Here is a 23,052-nt window from a genome sequence, read left to right as displayed (position 1 = left end):
GGAGTAGTCATTTATGATAGACATTTTCACTTCTGTGTTGGACTATACCAGTGTTTCTCAACCTTCCTAATGCCGCTGCCCCTTAATACAGTTCCTCATGTTGTGGTAACCCTCAACCATAAAATTATGTTCATTGCTGGGAACTTCCGGTTTGGCAATATGGCGGCTGGATGGACTCCAGTGGAGCTCCGCTGAAGTCAACCTCCAACTGAAGCTAGTGGTGGCAACCCTGCCCCTGTATCGGGCCGGATCGAAGCCCCGATCAACGCAAAGCCTCCAGAAACCCGCTCCGACGGTCTCGAGAGCTGATCCCCCTCAAGGGGACCAGCCAGCAGACCCGGACGGGGGAAGGCAGCGGCTAGCGGGGAGGTATCCCATCCAGGGACCTGGACCGGGAACGACAGCCGACCATCGCCGCAATTTTACGAAGGATGTGGGAGAGGAAACTTCAAAGGTGAGCAGATTTGATTATCAGACCCCTGTGACACAGTACGAGTTATAGAGGAGAAAAGAAAGTTAGAAAAGCTAAAAAAGCTTAAATAGAGAAGTCACGGCTAAAGAGAAGATTGGAGAGAGAGGAAAAGGAAAAGCCAGAGGGGAAAAGAGCGACAAGTCAAGCGATAAGGGATAGCTCAAGTTTAAGAGCGAAAAGAGTGAAAAGCAAGCACAGAGAAATAAGAAACAAGAAAAAAGAGCGCTGTATTGTGAAGGCAGTGGCTTAAAGTAACTTAAAGCGATTCAAAAATAACTTAAAGTGACTAAAAAGGCGCAAGATATGCAAATGAGACCAGCATAAAGAAGAGAGACAGAAAGAGAAAGAAAGGGGGGCAAAGATCCGAAAGGATTAAAAGAAAAACAGCCCTACCTGCCATATTGGCCTTGAAAACGCTGGAAACCCTCTCAAGACTACACACTCAACCAGACCTCCAACATAAACAAGGAGTCACGAGGCGCGCTCCCTCCCCCACAACGGAAGCAGCAGCAGCGTGAACGGAAGGGAAGGCTGCCTGCCACCCGCAGGGGAAACTGGGAAGGGAGAAGGCGGAAGTGGGAATCCACGAGGCGCGCTCCCCCTCAGAGCAGAATACCATGCGGGATATTGGGAAGGGAGAAGGCGGAAGTGACATCAAGGCAAGGAGGAGGAACGAAAGAGAGGAAAGCCTAGAGAGGTAGGAAGTGTGAGACCAACAAAGAACAAGGAACCAAAGACTGCTCCTGCCACAGGGGTCCTGAATCCTTCCATCCAGCTTGGCTGCCCTGGACTACTTGTGAGTAGGAGAAGCCCCAGGCCCTTTCCAACTGGGTGCGACTCAGCAATCCTCCAAGGAGGGAGTGACTATAAAGCTGTGTTGCACCTGCCTTGGCCTAGTCTCAGACTGCTGCTGCTGCTGCCACAGGGGTCCTGAATCCTTCCATCCAGCTTGGCTGCCCTGGACTACTTGTGAGTAGGAGAAGACCCAGGCCCTTTCCAACTGGGAGCGACTCAGCAATCCTCCAAGGAGGGAGTGACTATAAAGCTGTGTTGCACCTGCCTTGGCCTAGTCTCAGACTGCTCCTGCCACAGGGGTCCTGAATCCTTCCATCCAGCTTGGCTGCCCTGGATTACTTGTGAGTAGGAGAAGCCCCAGGCCCTTTCCAACTGGGTGCGACTCAGCAATCCTCCAAGGAGGGAGTGACTATAAAGCTGTGTTGCACCTGCCTTGGCCTAGTCTCAGACTGCTCCTGCCACAGGGGTCCTGAATCCTTCCAACCTTGAGGTCAGGACGAAAAGTGCAAACAACATCCATTATACAACGGACAATCCGTAAAATTGTGCTGCTGAGTTACCAATAATTGCATATATTGTCTCCATTACGGATTACCATCTGCTCTGCTGGGATCATCTTCACCCAAGACGGCCAAGAAGAACCGGAGACCTGACCCTGGGTGCCGGCTTGTTTGCTCCACGGGCCTAAGGGCCTAGGTTCTTCGGTGCGAACTGTCTGTCTTGACTGAATGGTTGGAAAGTGAACCCATTTATAGTAGACATTCTTTGCATTATTGAGCACTTTAGAACTATCTATCTCAGCACAAAGTCACTTTAATCTAAGCACTTTAGTTCCTGCTAAATCTCATATCATTACTCTAAGCACTTTAGATCTTGCTAGATTCCATACCTCGACTAAGTGGTCCAAAATCCTAGGTCAAGTGGTCATAGCCATTGCACTTTATGTTCTGTTCTTTGGGTTCCTGCTAACTGTTTACATCAGCATACTACCTCTAGGTCAATGTTCACTTTACTTTTGCTGCTATTGATATCCCTCCAATTTCCAGCGCAAGTGCACTTTATATTAACTCTAGCACAAGTGCACTTTATAATTTTAACACAAGTGCACTTTATAGCTTTTTCAGCGCAAGTGCACTTTATAACAACTTTAGCACAAGTGTACTTTATAGTGTACTTCTGCTTCATTGACTATTCTAAAGCCTTTGACTGTGTGGATCATAATAAATTGTGGCAAGTTCTTAGTGAGATGGGCATCCCAAGCCACCTTGTCTCTCTCCTGAGGAATCTGTACAAGGACCAAGTAGCAACAGTAAGAACTGACCACGGAACAACAGACTGGTTCAAGATTGGGAAAGGCGCACGGCAAGGCTGCATACTCTCACCCAACCTTTTTAACTTGTATGCAGAACACATCATGCGATGTGCGGGGCTGGAAGAATGCAAAGCTGGGGTGAAAATTGCTGGAAGAAACATTAACAACCTCAGATATGCAGATGACACCACTCTGATGGCCGAAAGCGAGGAGGAGCTGAGGAGCCTTCTAATCAAGGTGAAAGAAGAAAGCGCAAAAGTCGGGTTGCAGCTAAACGTCAAAAAAACCAAGATTATGGCAACAAGAATGATTGACAACTGGAAAATAGAGGGAGAAAATGTGGAGGCCGTGACAGATTTTGTATTTCTAGGTGCAAAGATTACTGCAGATGCAGACTGTAGCCAGGAAATCAGAAGACGCTTACTTCTTGGGAGGAGAGCAATGTCCAATCTCGATAAAATAGTAAAGAGTAGAGACATCAGACTGGCAACAAAGATCCGCCTAGTCAAAGCCATGGTATTCCCTGTAGTAACCTACGGATGTGAGAGCTGGACCTTAGGGAAGGCTGAGCGAAGGAAGATCGATGCTTTTGAGCTGTGGTGTTGGAGGAAAGTTCTGAGAGTGCCTTGGACTGCGAGAAGATCCAACCAGTCCATCCTCCAGGAAATAAAACCCGACAGCTCACTGGAGGGAAAGATACTAGAGACAAAGTTGAAGTACTTTGGCCACATCATGAGGAGACAGGAAAGCCTAGAGAAGACAATTATGCTGGGGAAAGTGGAAGGCAAAAGGAAGAGGGGCTGACCAAGGGCAAGATGGATGGATGGCATCCTTGAAGTGACTGGACTGACCTTGAGGGAACTGGGGGTGGTAACGGCCGACAATCTTGTAACGAGAGCATCTGCTTGTCCAGTTTTGTTGGATTCGTTTCAATTGGTTCAGCTTGAGGATGTGGACAGGATCCTTGGAGAGGTGCGACCCACCACATGCATCCTAGACCCCTGCCCTTCCTGGCTGATCAAGGAAGCCAGAGGGGGTTTGGCAGAGTGGGTGAAGGTGATGGTTAATGCCTCCTTACAGGAAGGAAAATTTCCAGCGAGCTTAAAACAAGCTATTATAAAACCGCTGTTGAAGAAACCATCACTGGATCCCACTCAATTTGACAACTATCGGCCTGTTTCCAATCTCCCCTACTTGGGCAAGGTCATGGAACGTGTGGTGGCAACACAACTCCAGGGGTTTCTGGTAGACACTGATTATCTAGACCCGGCACAGTCTGGCTTTAGGCCGGGACATGGAACTGAGACAGCCTTGGTCGCCTTGGTAGATGATCTACGCAGGGAGCTAGACAGGGGGAGTGTGTCCCTGTTAGTTCTGCTGGACCTCTCAGCGGCCTTCGATACCGTCGATCACGGTATCCTTCTGGGCCGCCTCATGGATATGGGGCTCGGAGGCACTGCTCTGCGGTGGCTTCGATCCTTCCTTGAGGGACGGACCCAGAAGGTGTTACTGGGTGACACCTGTTTGGCCCCACAACCGTTGTTGTGTGGAGTCCCACAGGGTTCTATCTTGTCCCCGATGTTATTTAACATCCACATGAAGCCGCTGGGAGAGATCATTCGGAGTTTCGGATTAAGATGCTATCTCTATGCAGATGACGTCCAAATCTGTCACTCCTTCTCACCTGTCACCAAGGAGGCTGTCCAGACCTTGAACCGGTGTTTAGCCGCTGTATCGGACTGGATGAGAGCTAACAAATTGAAATTGAATCCAGACAAGACAGAGGTCCTACTGGTCAGTCGGAAGGCCGAACAGGGTATAGGGTTACAGCCTGTGTTAGACGGGGTTACACTCCCCCTGAAGACACAGGTTCGCAGCTTGGGAGTGATCCTGGACTCATCGCTGAGCCTGGAGCCCCAGGTCTCAGCGGTGGCCGGGAGAGCTTTTGCACAATTAAAACTTGTGCGCCAGCTGCGCCCGTACCTTGGGAAGTCGGATCTGGCCACGGTGATCCACGCTCTTGTCACATCCCGGTTGGATTACTGCAACGCACTCTACGTGGGCTTGCCTTTGAAGACTGCTCGGAAACTTCAACTAGTCCAGCGAGAAGCAGCCAGATTGCTCACCGGAGCGGCGTACAGGGAGCACACCACCCCCCTGTTGCATCAGCTCCACTGGCTGCCGATCCAATTCCGAGCACAATTCAAAGTGCTGGTTTTGACCTACAAAACCCTATACGGTTCCAGCCCAGTGTATCTGTCCGAATGGATCTCCCTCTACATCCCACCTCGAAGTTTAAGATCTTCTGGGGAGGCCCTGCTCTCGACCCCGCCAGTGGCACAAGTGGGACTGGCGGGACGAGGAGCAGGGCCTTCTCAGTGGTGGCCCCCCACCTGTGGAACTCACTCCCCAGGGAGATCAGATCGACGACTTCCCTTCTAGCGTTTAGGAAAAAACTAAAGACCTGGATGTGGGACCAAGCTTTTGGCCATGCTGACAACTGATTAAAGGACCTATCGATAGACAAGGACAATGGAATGGAATGGATATATGGACTCTGATATATGGACTCTGACATGAGATAGTTTTTATGATTTTAATAGGTATTGATGTTTCATTTTAATTGTTGAACTGTTATATTTTGTATTGTTTGTTGTGTGATTTGGGCATCTAATTGTGCCTCCTTTGTAAGCCGCCCTGAGTCCCCCCCGGGGTGAGAAGGGCGGGGTATAAGTAGATGAAATAAATAAATAAATAAAATAGAGCTAGTAAACTACCAGAAGGAAGAGAGGAGAGTGAGAACGCAGAAAGAAGGAAGGAATCAACAGACATTAATAGACATAACGGACTCAAGAGAGACTCAAGAGGGAAGCCAATACACAAAAAATATATAGATACATATATTGAAAAAAAATTAAATAATTAAATAATTAAAAAAATAACAATAATAATAAATAATAAAAATAATAAAATAATAATAAAAAACTCTCAAAAAGTAAAACAAATACGAAACAAACAAAGAACAACTGCAACATCAGATATATTGACCCCCAGATAAGTTTACAAAAATAGTACCATATTAACCAAAACGGGGGCCAAAATATATATAAGAGGAACTTTGAAGAATTGGTTAAAAATGACAACACCTAAGAACAAGACAGATAAAACCGATAAAATAGAAAAGATGGAACAAACAGAACAAAGGAGAGGTTCAGTATCCGGTAACCCAACAGGAAAAGAGATACTAAAGGAAATACAGAAGATACTGGAACAGCAAGAAGCATATCAAGAGAAAAAAGACGCCTATCAAAAGGTTGCAGAAGATCAAAGAATGTGACTTAAGAATGATTTGACCGAGGAAATGGCAAAAATGAGAAAAGAAATTACAAACGAACTGGGAGAAATGAAAAAAGAAATGGATGCCATGAGACAGGAAATGAGGAAAAATCAAACAGATGTCGCTAAACTAGAAGAGACACAAGAAACAATCAACTGAAAACTAGAAGACATAGAAATAAGAGAAGAAAAGATAGAAGCGAAACTAGACCAAGCCGAACAGAAAGAATTAGAATACTATTTAAGATTCTGAAATATACAAGGAAACACAAGAAGACCTAAGAAAAATTATTGTATCAATGACAGCAGAACTACTGGAAATAGCAGAAGAAGATGCAGAAACAAATATCGACAGAACATATCGAATAACGACGGGATACGCCAAAAAACACAAAGTACAAAGAGACGTTATAGTACAATTCGGAAGAAAACATATTAGAGATGAAATCCTTAAGCAAAACTTCAAAAACCCACCATATTATAAGAACAAAAAGGTCATCATTCTAAAAGAACATACCCAGTCAACAATCCAAAGAAGAAAATACAAGGAACTGACTGAAGAACTCAAACTACAAAATATCAGATTCAGATGGGAGAGAGGAGAGGGCCTGATGGCAACTTACAAAAACGAGAGGATATGGATAACTTCGGAGGAGAAAGCGAACGACTTCTTAAGAACAATAAAGATGAATAAAGAAGGAGAAGTATATAAAGTCGGACTAGGCCTACAGACCAAAAGGAGCCGAACGGACTGCCTGGAAAAAATAGAGGAGACCCCCACTATCCCAACATCAAGACTGGAGAAGATACCAGAAAAAAATGAAGAACATGGAAAGAACAGTCAAATGTTATAACCAAAATATCAATGGATTAAACTCCCCAAACAAAAGAAGAGGAGTCCTCAATAAGATTAAACAATGCAAATACGACATAGTGGCCCTCCAAGAAGTGCACATTGCACAAAAACATTCAGTACACATCATGAACAAAAAAATAGGCAAAGAATTCTTCTCACTAGCAAAAGAAAAGAAAAGAGGAGTAATTTTATATGTGAATGAAGACCTTAACCCAATACAAGCCTTCAAGGACGATGAAGGAAGGATAATCGGAGTCACAACAACATTTGACAAGCAGAAAACATTAGTGTGCAACATCTACGCACCAAATGGCCCAAAATCTAAATTCACCCAGAAACTAAAAAAACTAATTCAGGAAGAAGAATATGACCACCTCATAATAATGGGAGATTACAACGGTATAATTAACAACAAACAAGACAAAAAATCTGAACCTGGCCAACAAAAAACAACAAAGGTAAATCTCCTACCTAAGACAATGACCAACTTACTAAAAGAATTTAACCTGCAAAATGCATGGAGGAACCACCACCCAGATGATCAAGACTACACCTATTTCTCGGGATGCCACAGAAGTTGGTCAAGGATTGACATGGTATGGACAACATATTCCTTAAGCACCAAAATAGACAGAATAGAGATTCTAACAAGGAAAGACTCAGACCACAGCCCAATCGAGTTCACCTACAATCAAAAGAAAAGACAAGGCAACTGGAGATTAGACGACAACTTATTGAAAGATCAAGAAATCCAACAGCTCATAGGATCCTACATAACAGAATATTTTGAACTAAACGAAACAGAGGAGGTAGACATGCAGACGACATGGGATGCGGGAAAAGCAGTCATAAGAGGTATTTGTATACAGCAAGTGGCCAGAAGAAACAAGAAGAGAAATGAACAGATGAACAAGATAACAACAAAATTAGACGAGGCAGAATGTAAACTGAAACAAGACCCAAGAAATACCAACCTAATTCTAGAAATTGAAATGCTCCAGAAAAGGAGAATAGAATTAGAAACAGAACAGATGGCGAAAAAAATAAAATTTGTAAAACAATCGCACTTCTACAATGCAAATAAGGTTGGAACATGGCTGGCAAGAAAGATTGGAAAAGCAAAACAAAAGCAATGCATCACAAAGATAATCACAAACAACAGTGAATTTACGAAAGACCAGGACATAATAAACCAATTTAATGATTATTATGGAACACTTTATACACGAGGAGAACCCAAGATAGATGAAATAACTCGATACCTGAGTGAACAAAAACTAGAAAAGATCTCAGAGGAGCACAGAGGAAATTTAAATAAAGAAATAACCAATCAAGAAATCCAAAATGCAATCAAGAAATTAGATTCCTCAAAAACACCGGGACCAGACGGCTTCTCGGCAGTCTATTACAAGACCTATGAAAAAGAACTGATACCTAAATTGAAGAAACAAATGAACCAGGCCCTAGAAACCAAAAAAATCCCAAATACATGGAAACAGGCAAAAATAACAATGATATACAAAGAAGGAACTGACAGAACAGATGTAAAAAACTACCGCTCTATATCTCTACTGAATGTAGACTATAAAATATACGCAAGTATAATTGCTGAAAGATTGAAACAATTCCTTAAAGAGTGGATCGAAGAAGAACAAGCTGGCTTTCTTCCAACAGCGTCAAATAAAAGATAACATCCGAACAGTAGTGAACGTAATAGAATATTACGAGAAGAACGTTGACAAAGAATGTGCACTGCTTTCATTAGACGCCGAAAAAGCCTTTGGTCAAATTAACTGGGATTTCTTCCTCACTTTAGTAAAAGAACTGGACATGGGGCATCGATCTATAGTACCCAAGAAGCCAAAATATCAGTAAACGGATGCACAACACAGAGCATAAATATTCAAAAAGGAACCCGACAGGGGTGCCCATTATCGCCGCTGCTTTTTATTATGTCACTAGAGATACTCCTCAATAACATCAGAAAGGACAACAGACTTAAAGGAATCAAAATACGGAGACACACATATAAGTTAAGAGCATTCGCGGACGATGTAATCTGTGTGATCAAAGACCCACTAGAAAATTTTGGACTGTGGTTGAATAAAATCGAAGAATTTGGCGCGGTAGCTGGCTTTATTATAAATAAAAACAAAACCAAATGGCTAACAAAAAATATAACAAAAAAGCGGCAAAGAACATTGGAAGAAAAAAGCGGGATACAAGTAACAGATAAAATAAAATACCTCGGTATAACCCTAACTGCAAAAAACTCTCATTTATTGAAAAACAATTATGAAGTAAAATGGAGAGAAATCAGCAAAGAAATTGAAAATTGGAAACACCTTAACCTCTCCCTCTTAGGAAGAATCTCTGCCATCAAAATGACAATCCTGCCCAAAATTCTTTTTTTTGTTCCAAACAATACCAATAATTAGAAATGTCCAGGTAATCAAAAATTGGAATAAAGAAATTTCAAAATTTGGATGGAGAGGTAAGAAACCGAGAATAAAATTCACAAGCCTAATTGACGAAAAAGAAAGAGGTGGACCAGGACTTCTGGATTTGCAAACATACCACGATGCATGTGGACTAAATTGGATCAGAGAATGGGCAAACACAGACAAATCTAAAATGTTGGCGTTAGAAGGGCACGACCTTCGGAGTGGATGGCACGCATACCTATGGTATGACAAGAAGAAGATCGAAAAGAACTTTGGAAACCATTTCGTTAGGTCATCAATAATTAGAATCTGGGAAAAATATAAGAAATTTTTTTACCAAAAGACCCCTTTATAGATATCTCCGTTGGAGGCTTCTCAAAGAAGAGAATTAGGGTGGGAAAAATGGCCTATGTACAAGGACATTCTAAAGAAAGACAGAGAAGGATTCAAATTAAAATCGCTAGAAGAAATCAAAGAAACATATGGTGGAGTCTCATGGTTCCAATACAGGCAGCTAAACGAAGCATTCAACAGAGACAAAAAAAGACGGATTCGAAAGCACTGATAGACAATGGGAAAGGATTATGGCAACAGAAAAGAAAGGAATAACAAAACTATACAAAATCCTCCTAAATTGGAAAACAGAAGGAAGCAGAATAAACAGCTACATTACAAAATGGGCGGACAACCTTGGCTATTCAATTGCAACACCGAATTGGGAATATGCATGGAAGACAAAGATAAAGTGGACCAACTCATACAGCTTACGAGAAAACTGGATCAAAATGCTGTATCAATGGTATCTAACACCAAGCAAACTGGCAAAATATTATTTAAAAAGTAACCGACAAATGCTGGAAATGTAAAGACAAAAAAGGTACCTTCCTCCATCTCTGGTGGTTCTGCAGGAAGGTTAAAAAATTCTGGCAGAAAATTCATGAAATAACAACAAAGATATTGGAACTAAGAATAGAGAAAAAAAGCAGAGTACTACTTACTAGGAATCTTTGACTTCAAGATAGACAAGAATAAAGATAAACTCTTTTTCCACATGGCGACCGCCACAAGACTAGTAGTGGCAAGCAAGTGGAAAAGCGAGGAAACTCCAAAGATCGACGAATGGAGACTGAAGTTAATGGACATTATGAACATGGATACCTTAACACAACACTTAACAGCCAAACAGACAACAAGAAGTAATAGAACAGACTGGTCTCCAATCAGGCATTACTTAGAAGGAAAGTTAAGATAAAAAAGAGGGGATGAAGACAAAGAAGAATGAAGATTTACAGAGAAAGAACACACAAACATCAACTAACCCATGGGGGCAACCAATGAATTAAGGGGAAATCTTATTAATTTACTAACACACTCCACGTCCCACCTCCCTTACCATGCACAACCACCCCACTCAAATCCGGATTAGTTAGGCGACACCCCACATTGTCAGATTCACAGCTACCCTACCCCAACCCTTAGAGAGATACCCTGACCCGCCCCTAACCCTCCCCCCCATCCCGCTGCCCCCTACTCCTTTTTAATGTAAACTTCAATATATCAATGATTAACACCTTACTGATGTTAATGAACATAATTTTACTGATGTTAATGAACATAATTTTACTGATGTTAATGAACATAATTTTTTTAATAATTTTTATTGAGATTTCTTAGTAGCAATAGCTACTAAGAAATCTCAATAAAAATTATTAAAAAAATTATGTTCATTGCTAATTCATAACTGTAACTTTGCTACTATTATGATTCATATTGTACATATCTGATATGCAGGATGTATTTTCATTCACTGGACCAAATTTGGCCCAAATACATGATATGCCCAAATTTGAATAATGGTGGGCTTGTGGGAGATTGATTTTGTTATTTGGAAGTTTTTGATGCTGGGATTTATAGTTAATATACAATCAAAGAGCATTCTGAATATCACCAACAATGGAATTGAACCAAACTTGGCACACAGAATTCCCATGAACATTTGAACGTTGGAGTTATAGTTCATCTACAGCCAGAGAGCACTGTGGACACAAACAATGATGGATCTGGACCAAACTTGGCACAAATACTCAATATGCCACATGTGAACACTTCTGGAGTTTGGGGAAAATAGACCTTGAAATTTGGGAGTTGTTCCGTCTCCCAGGAGCCTGGTTTGCCTTACCTTTCAGCTGTGTGAGGCTGCTTTCTTTTGCATTTTGTCCCAGGGCTGCTGCAGTTTGCAAGAGCCCTAAAGGTTAATAGTATCAAAAACTACCGCAATGCACAACTCCAACGCTGTCTCTGATGCCAAAGGGGTCACGTCTTCAAAGGAAAGGCCACCTACCGAAACCACTAACAAGCAGGCTGTACCACAGATGCAGGAAGATGTTCCAACAGTCGCCTGCACTGAACTGTGCTCTGACGCGCACCAGTTCAGAGTCTGCCATCCCATCTGCCTGGTGGACATATATTCAGCCAAGACCCCTTGGCTTAGAAAAAGACTTTATATGGCTTTGGACTCTCAGAGCGACGCCTCCCTGGCTACTCCAGAGTTCTTCCAAATGATCGACCTAAAAGCCAAGACGGTTGACTACACTATGTCTACGTGTGCGGGAAGGAAGAAGTTGCAGGATCGCATAGCTTCTGGGTTTGTTGTCTCCTCTTGCGACCAGAAGAGACAATTCAAGCTGCCAGACCTCATCGAGTGTTCCTCCATCCCTCGGAACAAAAAGCAAATTGTTACCCGAGAAGTTGTGGAGGCTCATTCTCATCTGCGAAGGCTGAAGAATGCCATACCAGCTTTTCTGCCTGATGTGGACATTGCTCTTTGGCTTGGTTCGGACTGCCCGAGCTTATTCTGCATAAACGACCAAGTTAAGGGACCTCCAAGTTCACCCATCGCACAACAACTACCTTTAGGCTGGACAGTCATTGGCCTAGTGTGCATAAACAAGATGCACCCTCCATCACTGTCGGACTCCAAGAAAGCAAGCGTGCTCATAAGTGGATGTCCCACGCTTATGCACAGCTGCCTGAGCCACATCTCAGTTTACTGTCAAGGAATAACTCCAGAGTATTTCTCCATCTTTGAAGTCTCTGAGAGAGACGAAGCCACAGCGCTTTCCAAAGATGAGCAGAGGTTCTTGGATATCATGAACTTTCGAGTCTCTCGAAGTCCAGAGGGAAATTGGGTAGCCCCCTTGCCCTTTAAGTTAAATAGGCCCACTTTGCCAAACAACAGGCACGTGGCAGAGAAAAGACTCTGGTCCCTAAAAAGAAAGATGCAAAAGAACCCCAAAGTCAAGAAACAGATTGTCAGCTTTATGGAGGACATGTTCCAAAGCAATTATGCAGAGGCCTCTGACCAAAGTGAGGACAGTGAGGAACATTGGTTTTTACCATTCCATAAAGTCACGCATCCCCAAAAGCCTGTAAGGTCCGAATTGTTTCGATGCCAGTACGACATGTCAGGACATTTCACTTAACAATGTTTTGTTAAAGGGGCCAGATCTTTTAAACAGTCTGCTCGGCGTCATCTTGAAATTTAGAGAAAAGGAGTTTGCTGTCATTGCAGACACCCACAAGATGTTCTATGTCTTCTTAGAGCTGCCGCAAACTAGCGTCTTGGGAGAGCAAACTGTGCCAGCACGATTGATGACGTCGAAGACTCTGCCTCTGTTGACAGAATTCAACAGCGAGAGTACGCTCGCATCACTGCCCTAGCAAAGGGAAAATCACGTGGCCACGGAGAAGTAGGCGGAGAAAGAGGCAGAGTCTTCGACGTCATCGGTCGTGCTGGCATAGTTTGCTCTCCCAAGACGCTAGTTTGCGGCGGCTCTTAGTCTGTCCTGATCATTGCAGATACCTCAATTTCTTGTGGTACGCAGACACCCAGATGTCGGGTCTTCCAGATGCACGTACACGTCTTCGGAAACACCCCGTCTCCAGCTGTTGCAAACTACTGCCTCAAAAGAACTGAGGATGAGTTTGGACACCTGTTTAGTCCAGAGGTTGCCAGCATAGTCAACCACAACTTCTATGTAGATGACCTTTTGGTTTCTTTTGGGTCCATCAATCAAGCCATCCAAATAGTGCATGAGGTGCAGACTTTGTTAAAGGGTGCCAACATTCGCCTGCATAAACTACTGTCTAACAACAGACAAATTTTGCAAGGCTTTCCCTCAGAAGACCTGGCGGAAAGCAATGTTTATGAGTTATTTAAAGAGTTAAGCTCCAAGTCCAGTTTAGGACTTCTCTGGGATGTGAAAACTGACCATCTTTATTTGAGAGCATCCAAATTTCAGTTTGTGAACACTAAGAGGCAGATACTTACTGCCATCAATGGGATATTTGATCCCTTAGGCATAGCTGCCCCTGTCCTGATCACTGCCAAGCTTCTGTTCAGGCAAGTGATTCAAGAAAAGATAGGATGGGACCACATCAGTGAAGGCAGCTTGGGCAAACTGGACTTCCCAAGCTGAAGGACTGGAAACCATCACAGTTCCCAGGCAATTTATTCCCTGCAAGGCGATGATAGGACCCATCGCAGAACTTCATATCTTCTGTGATGCATCTGAGCGAGCCATAGCAGCTGTAGGATACATGCGGCAAAGGGACAAAGATGTCTGTCATGCGGGATTCATCATGGCAAAAGCTAAAATAGCTCCTATGGGGACTTCCATACCCCGGCTGGAATTGTGCGCAGCAGTTCTTGCAGTTCAGCTCTGGCGCACCATACAGCAAGAGATAGGAGATTTTCTTCAAGACGTTCATTTTCACAAAGACAGCACAGTTGTGCTTGGTTACATCAACAACACAACCAAAAGATTTAAAGTATATGTGGCTAATAGAATCAACAACATTCTATCTAGTTCTACACCCAGCCAATGGCATCATGTCACCACCAGCGACAACCCAGCAGACGTCGTTTCCAGAGGAGCTTCAGCTCAATGAGTTTTAAGCTCCAGTTGGCTGACGGGTCCCAGATGTCTGACAGATGTCAACTTTCCGTTGGTCTTTTCTCCCTCAGAAAGCATAGAATTGCCAGAGTCTGTTCCAGAGATAAAAGCCTCCAAGACGACCACAGAGATCCAGATGGGCCAAAGATCTTGCCTGGAACCACGCCGTTTTGAGCGTTTTTCTGAGTGGCATAGTTTTCTTAGAGCAGTTGCTAGACTCATACATCGTTTAGCCTGCAAAGACGACAGTGAGCCATTACAGGTCCAGGACATGATAAAGGCTAAGAGAGCCATACTCAAGTCAGTTCAGAGACATGAGTTCAAACAGGAAATAGCTAGGTTAGAGCAAGGACTCAACATCCCTAACCAGTTTCCTACATGAGTTGAACCCATTTTTGGACAAAGAAGGTATTTTGAGAGTTGGATAGCTAAGGCTAAACTCAAGGTGTGCATTAAAAAACCCCTAATAGCCACATTGCAATGTTGCTCGTTCGTCATTGTCATGAGAAAATCCATCATCAGGGCAGAACCCTAACTGAGGCAGCCCTTAGAAATGAAGGTCTGTGGGTGGTTAATGCCAAAAGGTTGGTCAACAGTGTAATTTTCAAATGTGTCAAATGCAGGCGCCTTAGACATAGCTGCCAAAACCAGATAATGGCAGATCTACTACAAGATAGGACTCTGACAGACCCACCCTTCTCCCACGTGGGAATCGATGTGTTTGGTCCTTGGGAAATTGTTACCAGGAAAACAAAGGGTGGTGTCGTAAATAACAAAAGATGGGCGGTTTTGTTTACTTGTTTGGTAATACGAGCTGTCCATATCGAGGTTATAGAGGGAATGGACACATCATCATTTCTAAATGCATTGGAAAGGTTCATAGCCCTCAGAGGGCCAATAAAATCCATTCGGTCAGACTGTAGCACCAATTTTGTAGGTGCAACCAAAGAACTTAATTGTGTGACTAAGTTTGGGAGAGGTTCAGGACTTCACTAACAGTGAACAAATTATTTGGACATTCAATGTTCCCCATGCCTCCCACATGGGTGGTGTTTGGGAGAGGATGATTGGCATTAGTTGCAAGATCCTTAATGCGTGCTTCTGAACAGTTATGACAGAAGTTACCGCAATCATCAACAACTGGCCACTGGTTCCTCTTATCAGTGACCCAGAGAACTTGCAACCATTGACTCCTGCACTTATTCTGATACAGTAAGTGCCAGGATGGAAAGACATTATGCATCCGGTTCCGGACGGAACTCACCATGCCCTGTGGAAACAGGTGCAGACTTTAGCCAACCACTTCTGGAAGAGGTGGAAGGCTGAGTACTTAAGGCACCTTCAAACCAGGAGAATCTGGCAAAACCCACAAGACAATATTGAGGTGGGCAACATTGTGTTGCTAAAGGACAAAGACTTGCCCCGCCATGCTTGGCCCATGGGCATCATACTAAAGACTTTTCCTTGCCCTGATGGTAAGGTCAGGAAAGTTCAGTTGAAGACTCATATCAGAGACAAAATGTCTGTTTTGGACAGACCTATCAGAGATCTTGTATTGCTTGTGGAAAGTGTTTAATGTTTTTACTGTTGTATTGTTTTATATACAAAGGTATTTGTATATGTTTAGGTGGTAAATTTCCATATCCTGGGAAATTTAAGTGGGGAAATTTAAGTAGGAGCCTGGTTTGCCCTACCTTTCAGCTGCTTGAGGCTGCTTTCTTTTGCATTTTGTTCCAGGGCTGCTGCAATTTGCAAGAGCCCTAAAGGTTAATAGTATCAAAGTCTGCAAGCCAGTCTGCAGGCCTCCTTTGCACTTATTGGCCCAGAGAGATGCTTTTGAGCCTGCCCTTCTACCAGGCCAGACCTCCATTTTGGAGTCCTCCCTGTCCTTTTCAGTTTGCGGAAAGACTTCAGGACGTGCTGATGGCTAAGCAGCCAGCTCTGGGAAAACCATTGCAAAAACTACATTACATTACATTATAGATAAGTATTAAGCTATACTGAGTTAGAATAGATAGATAGATAGATAGATAGATAGATAGAGCTGGAAAGATTGTTGTTAATCTCACAGGCAGACTCAACAAGTGTGGTGTGATCAGCCCCAGATTCGATGTCCAGCTGAAAGATTTGGAAAAGTGGCAGAACAACCTGCTACCTTCGCGTCAGTTTGGATTCATTGTGCTGACAACTTCAGCTGGCATCATGGACCACGAGGAAGCTAGGCGAAAAGACAGGAGGAAAAATCCTGGGATTCTTTTTCTAAACTTATAAAAAATAAATCATTCAGATGGACTCTGCAAAAAAAAAAGAATAGATAGTATATTGTTTGTTTGCTGTATTGAGAAATTATAGATGGATAAGCTTCATTAAGAAGATTGAATTATATTGCTATATAGAGAGAGTCTGCACTCCTTTGTCTCCTGAACTAACTTTAAGTTATAGATAGGGAAAAAAACCTGCTTTTTCTAGACCACAACAGCTTGAGGTTGTTGTTGTAATTTTAATCAGCATTTTATCTGTGTATATATGTACATTTGGTTTGAATCTGGGAGCAGGGTGAGCTCCCACTATTAGCCCCTGTTTCTGCCAACCTAGCAGTTCAAAGACATGCAAATGTGAGTAGATCAATAGGTTCTGCTTTGGAGGGGAAGTTATGGCACCCCATGCAGTCATGCTGGCCACATAATCTAGGAGGTGTTTACAGACAATACTGGCTCTTTGGCTTAGAAATGGAAATGAGCACCTCCCTGCAGAGTTGGACACAACTAGACTTGATGTCAAGGGGAAACCTTTACCTTTTTTATATTTGTTACATATACTTTAATGGTGTTCTCTTTTATTTCACCATTTTTAACCTTATTATTATCATTTTGGAAAAGTTAGTGCTAGGCACTGCATCTCAAGCTGCCTGGGGGTTCTGGAAACAGAAAAGTTACATATTCAAGCTCTCCTGGGCCTTATTGAATGTCAGCTGCATCTAAGTATCTCTAACCTATGAAAATCAATGGGTGACTATGGGGCTGGTCACAGACATATTCTTCCTCTATCTCACCTTCCTACCCTTTCCCAGGATGGCCTATCTCCCAGAACTGCAATAAGAATAAAATTAAAATGATGGAAATATCAAAGTATTCCATCATGTGTTGAGTAATTAATCTATTATTAATCTATCAATTGATCAATACAAGAAGGAGTATTTCACAGGTGCAATGCACAGTTGCAATTTATTGATGTATAGCAGGCGGGGCCAACTTCGGCCCTCCATGTTTTTTGGACTTCACAATTCCTAACAGCCTACTGGCTATTACGAATTGTGGGAGTTGAAGTCCAACATGCCTGGTGGGAGTTATCCCTTGCCTGATGTATGGACTGCCTGTCTCTCAGGATGGGCTCCGAGGTGGCTTTTTGTAAGCATAAAGCAGGGGTCCTCAAACCAAGGCCTGGGGGCCGAATACGGCCCTCCAAGGGCATTTACCCGGCCCTCGCTCAGGTCAACCAATGTCTGAAATTACTTGAAAGCTCACAACAACAACAATCCTATCTCATCAGCCAAAAGCCGCCCCACACTTATCATTGAAATACTAGTAAATTTATATTTGTTAAAATTGTTCTTCGTTTTAATTATTGTATTCTTTTAAAGTGTTTTCTGCACTACAAATAAGATATGTGCAGTGTGCATAGGGATTCATTCATGTTTTTTCAAATTATAATCCGGCCCTCCAACAGTTTGAGGAACTGTGTCTTGGCCCTCTGTTGAAAAAGTTTGAGGACCCCTGGCATAAAGGGTGAATAGATAGGTGATCATTGGCCATATTCTTCCAGGGATAATGAAGAAGAATTTCTTTCCACAGTGACTTCAGGAAAACTGAATCAATGGTGCGATTCACTGTAAGGAACGTGAACCCCAAACGCGTCTTTCATACGCTCTTAATATACATATTCTGTTGAGTCTTTATGCATAGACAGTGTACTGATGTACTTTCTGATCGAGCTATGCATTTTGGGCTCATGTTCTGGTTCTCTATCAGCCCCAGTGTCATCTATTGTTTTCTTCTGAGTGAGCAAATTATTCTACTAGGAAACCACTGCATTCCTCCACTCCAGGAAGAACAAGATACGCTGGGTATTAATGTGCAACACAGGCGCGGCTGGCGGGGACGAGAGACAGGGCCTTCTCGGTGGTGGCCCCTCGGCTGTGGAATGCCCTTCCCACGGACATGAGATTGGCCCCCTCATTGATGGTATTCCGGAGGAAAGTGAAAACCTGGTTATTTGAACAGGCGTTTGAATAAGCAGTGCGATGAATTTCAGGAATTGGAACTACGACTGACGAGTTTGGATCACGATTCAAGTTATGAGATGCCACTGAATGTTTATTACTGTTAAATTGTTTCATTTATTTCTGTGTTAACTGTTTTTAAGTACCTTGTTGATGCCGCATTGAATTTTTGCCTTGATTATTCGCCTTGTTTTTGCTTGTTGTAAACCGCTATGAGTCGCCTTAGGGCTGAGAATGGTGGTATACAAATGAAGTAAACAAACAAATAAATAAATTAACCTTTACTTGCTAGCGCAGCAATTTCTGGTGGTACACTCTATTAGCCACGGCAAATACTATTATGGTGAAGCCATAAGCAAAAGGAAAAGCAAAACCTTGGGAGGAAAAAGTAATTATTAAATGTATACAGTTACAAGTATCCTCTTAATTTCCTACCTGAAGTTGTGGCTGGTCCCACAGCCTTCAGCTTGCAGAGTTCTTGCACTGCCCCTGATACGTCAGGAAGGAGTTGGAAGGCCTTAGTGGTACAATCCTCCACCATTTCATTGGAGTTTGTTGCCACCAGTTGCTGCAGCCAAGGTCGAAATTTCCCTCTCTGAAAGAGAAAACCCCACCGTTACTCCCAGTGAGGTAGTTTATTTATTTATCTTACTGATTTTTACATACCACATTTCTTCCAATGAGCTCAACGTCTAACAGAATTGAAACGGGGTCTCCTGGGTTTCAGTCCAGCATTCTAAGAACTACATAGCAAAGCTTTCTTAACAGAGCTTGGAAAAAGTAGCCTTTTGGACCTCAACTCCGCTTTGTGTCTCCTTTTTGGAGAGAAAAGCTGGGTATAAATAAACATAAACATAATAATAATAATAAGTTACAAAAAATGAACACATCATACTCTGGGACTTCTGAATTCAGACTAACAGTTTTGGAGCATGATACTCCTGACCTCACAATAATGGAAAAAAACAATGTATAGATTGTTGATGTTGCAATCCCAGGTGACAGTAAAATTGACAAGAAGCAACTGGAAATTAGAATTAAAGAACGAACTGCAAAGACTCTGGCACAAGCCAGTCAAGATGGTCCCAGTGGTGATCAGCACATTGGGTGCAGTGCCTAAAGACCTAGGGTGGGATACTGCTTACACAAAGTTTCCACTCCATCAGCCTGAGCCCTGCCACATGCACAATGGAGGACCTTCTTATAGTAACACCAGAGGCACTCCAAGTGGCAAGCTACTGGTCAAAGGACATTTAATCAACTACCAAACTTGGGGTTCTGGGTTTGAGCCTGCCACTTTTGGACTCTCACTTGTTGAGGTGTTCCAGCGAGTATCTCTGTAGATCTTAGAAAACTATTTCTTGATTTAAGTCGTTGACGTGCTGGCTGATACCCAAACAGGGGATGAGATGGAGATGTCACTGCCTTGGTCCTTTCACTATTGGCTGCTACTTCCCGGTGGATGTCAGATGGTACAACCAGAAAAGACTACTGCAATGTGCTCTACATGGGGCTGCCTTTGAAGACTGTTTGGAAGTTTCATATGGTCCAGTAGAAATAGGTAAGAAACTGCCTTAAAACACGTGCCTGCTTGCAGCTGAGTGCCTCTCCTCTGGAGTAGAAACAGCTGAAATTCCTAAAATGAATAATGGGCAGATAGAAAATGGATTTTCGGCACCCCAGAGCAAAAACAGATATCTGCCCTCCCAATTCCGGGAGGCTCCCAAAATTGGATCAGGACCCCCACTGAAAGCCAGAACACAAAACGGATCAAGTTTTACCCAGATTGCACAAGTCTAATGCTTATTCTGTATCATGATATGAGATCTCTAACACTCTAAGGCAGTGTTTCTCAACCTTGCGAATGCCTTGACCCCAGTTCCTCATGGTGTGGTGACCCCCAACCATAAAGTTATTTCCATTCATAACTGCAATTTTGCTACTGTTATGAATCATAATGTAAATATCAGATATGCAGGATGTATTTTCATTCACTGGACCAAATTTGACACAAATATCCAATACCCCAAATTTGAATATTGGTGGAGTTGGGGAGGGGGGGGGGTTGATTTTCTCATTTGAGAGTTGTAGTTGCTGGGTTTACTCATTCACTTACGATAATAGAGTATTCTGAACTCCACCGATGGGGGAATTGAACCAAACTTGGCACATGGAGCTCCCATGACCAACAGAAAATACTGGAAGGGTTTGGTGGGCATTGACCTTGAGTTTGGAGTGGTAGTACACCGACATCCAGAGAGCATTGTGGACTCAAACAGATGGATCTGGACCAAACTTGGCACAAATCCTCAATATGCCTAAATGTGAACACTGGTAGAGTTTGTGGAAAATAGACCTTGACATTTGGGAGTTGTAGTTCCTGGGATTTCTAGTTCGCCTAAATCAGAGAGTATTCTAAACTCCACCGATGAGGAATTGAACCAAATTTGGCGCACACAACTCCTGTGACTAACAGAAAATACTGGAAGGGTTTGGTGGGCATTGACTTTGAGTTTTGGAGTTGTAGTTCACCTATATCCAGAGAGCACTGTGGACTCAAACAATGATGGATCTGGACCAAACTTGGCACGAATCTTCTATAGGCCCAAATGTGAACACTGGTAGAGTTTGGGGAAAATAGACCTTGACATTTGGGAGTTGTAGTTCCTGGGATTTATAGTTCACCTACAACCAGAGAGCATTCTGAAGCCCACTGATAGAATTGGGCCAAACTTCCCACACAGAACCCCCATGACCAACAGGAAATACTCTTTTCTGATAGACTTTGGCTACCCCTCCGACACCCCCTCACGACCCCCTCAGGGGTCCCGACCCCCAGGTTGAGAAACACTGCTGTAGAGCGAAAAAGTGGGGTAATAATAATAATAGGTACATAGCCACGTTGAGTCTCCTTGTGGAGAGAAGAAGTGGGGTATAGAAATAATAATAATAATAATAATAATAATAATAATAAAGGCTAGAGACAAGTCATATGGGATATTGCCGCTTTGAGTCTCCTTGTGGAGAGAAAAAGCGGATTATAAATAAACATAATAATAATAACAAAAATAAAGGATAGATACATAGTAATAATAATAATAGATACATAGCAGCTTTGAGTCTCCTTGTGGAGAGAGAAAAAAGGGGGGGTTAAATACATAATAATAAGGAGCCTTCTAATCAAGGTGAAAGAAAGAAGAAAGCGCAAAAGCAGCTAAACGTCAAAAAAAACCCCAAGATTGTGGCAACAAGAATGATTGACAACTGGAATATAGAGGGAGAAAACGTGGAGGCCGTGACAGACTTTGTATTTCTAGGTGCAAAGATGACTGCAGATGCAGACTGTGGCCAGGAAATCAGAAGGCGATTACTTCTTGGGAGGAGAGCAATGTCCAGTCTCGATAAAATAGTAAAGAGTAGAGACATCAGATTGGCAACAAAGATCCGCCTAGTCAAAGCCATGGTATTCCCTGTAGTAACCTACGGATGTGAGAGAGGGAAGACTGAGCGAAGGAAGATCGATGCTTTTGAGCTGTGGTGTTGGGAGGAAATTTCTGAGAGTGCCTTGGACTGCAAGAAGATCCAATTAGTCCATCCTCCAGGAAATAAAGCCCGGCTGTTCATTGGAGGGAAGGATACTAGAGACAAAGTTGAAGTACTTTGGCCACATCATGAGGAGACAGGAAAGCCTAGAGAAGACAATTATGCTGGGGAAAGTGGAAGGTAAAAGGAAGAGGGGCCGATCAAGGGCAAGATGGATGGATGGCATCCTTGAAGTGACTGGACTGACCTTGAAGGAGCTGGGGGTGGTGACGGCCGACAGGGAGCTCTGGCGTGGGCTGGTCCATGAAGTCACGAAGAGTCGGAGACGACTGAACAAATGAACAACAACAACAATGGATAGGGAGAAGTGATATAATAATAATGGATACATAGCCGCTTTGAGTCTCCTTGCGGAGAGAAAAAGCAGGTTATAAATAAACATAATAAACATAATAATAATAATAATAATAATAATAATAAAGGCTAGAGAAACGTCATAATAATACCTAGCCGCTTTGAGTCTCCTTGTGGAAAGAAAAAGCGGGACATAAATAAACAACAACAATAATAAAAGAGCCGCATCCATTTAAACGGTGTGCAATGCATACATCAGGAAGGCTAGGCCTCAAAAAGCCAAACCCAATCAGGGTTGTTGTGCAGTCCTCACTACCTCTGAGGATGCTTGCCATAGATGCAGGCGAAACGTCAGGAGAGAATGCCTCTAGACCATGGCCATATAGCCCGAAAAAACCTACCACAACCCTGTGATTCCGGCCATGAAAGCCTTCGACAATACACCAAACCTAATCCTCATCCCATTCAGGCGGGCAGCTCTTCTTCTGGCGCGAGCCGCATCGTAGGAAATGTAGTTTGGGAAGGCGAGGGCCCCTGCGGAGGAGAATTTCACAAGGCTCTGCCCTGAACTACATTTCCCAGAGTGCTGTGCACGTGGAAACCCCAACGTGATGAGGCTACGGCGCGAGGTGTTTTCTGAAGGAGGCCGGGCCTAGTGCGGACGCGGAGGCCTGCCTCTTTCCCGGGCTGTGGCGGCGAGGTGAGG

The 23,052-nt window shown here is 43.2% G+C and overlaps 1 protein-coding gene across 1 annotated transcript in view; it reads right to left on the bottom strand.

Moving 5' to 3' along the window:
• The window catches only part of LOC132781813 (uncharacterized), a 341,517-nt gene extending 318,588 nt beyond the window's left edge, over positions 1-22,929 (bottom strand). Inside the window, exons 1-2 of the mRNA XM_067461532.1 lie at positions 22,748-22,929; positions 18,885-19,044 (exon numbers count right to left, since the gene is read on the bottom strand). Of these exons, the coding sequence (XP_067317633.1) occupies positions 18,885-18,990 (106 nt within the window). The 5' untranslated portion in view covers positions 18,991-19,044; positions 22,748-22,929. The remainder of the gene's footprint in view (positions 1-18,884; positions 19,045-22,747) is intronic.
• Positions 22,930-23,052: the final 123 nt, after the last annotated feature.

Source organism: Anolis sagrei, chromosome Y (genome assembly GCF_037176765.1).
Source record: "Anolis sagrei isolate rAnoSag1 chromosome Y, rAnoSag1.mat, whole genome shotgun sequence".
NCBI classification, from domain to species: Eukaryota; Metazoa; Chordata; class Lepidosauria; order Squamata; family Dactyloidae; genus Anolis; species Anolis sagrei.
This window is presented reverse-complemented; position numbering and strand designations above follow the sequence as displayed.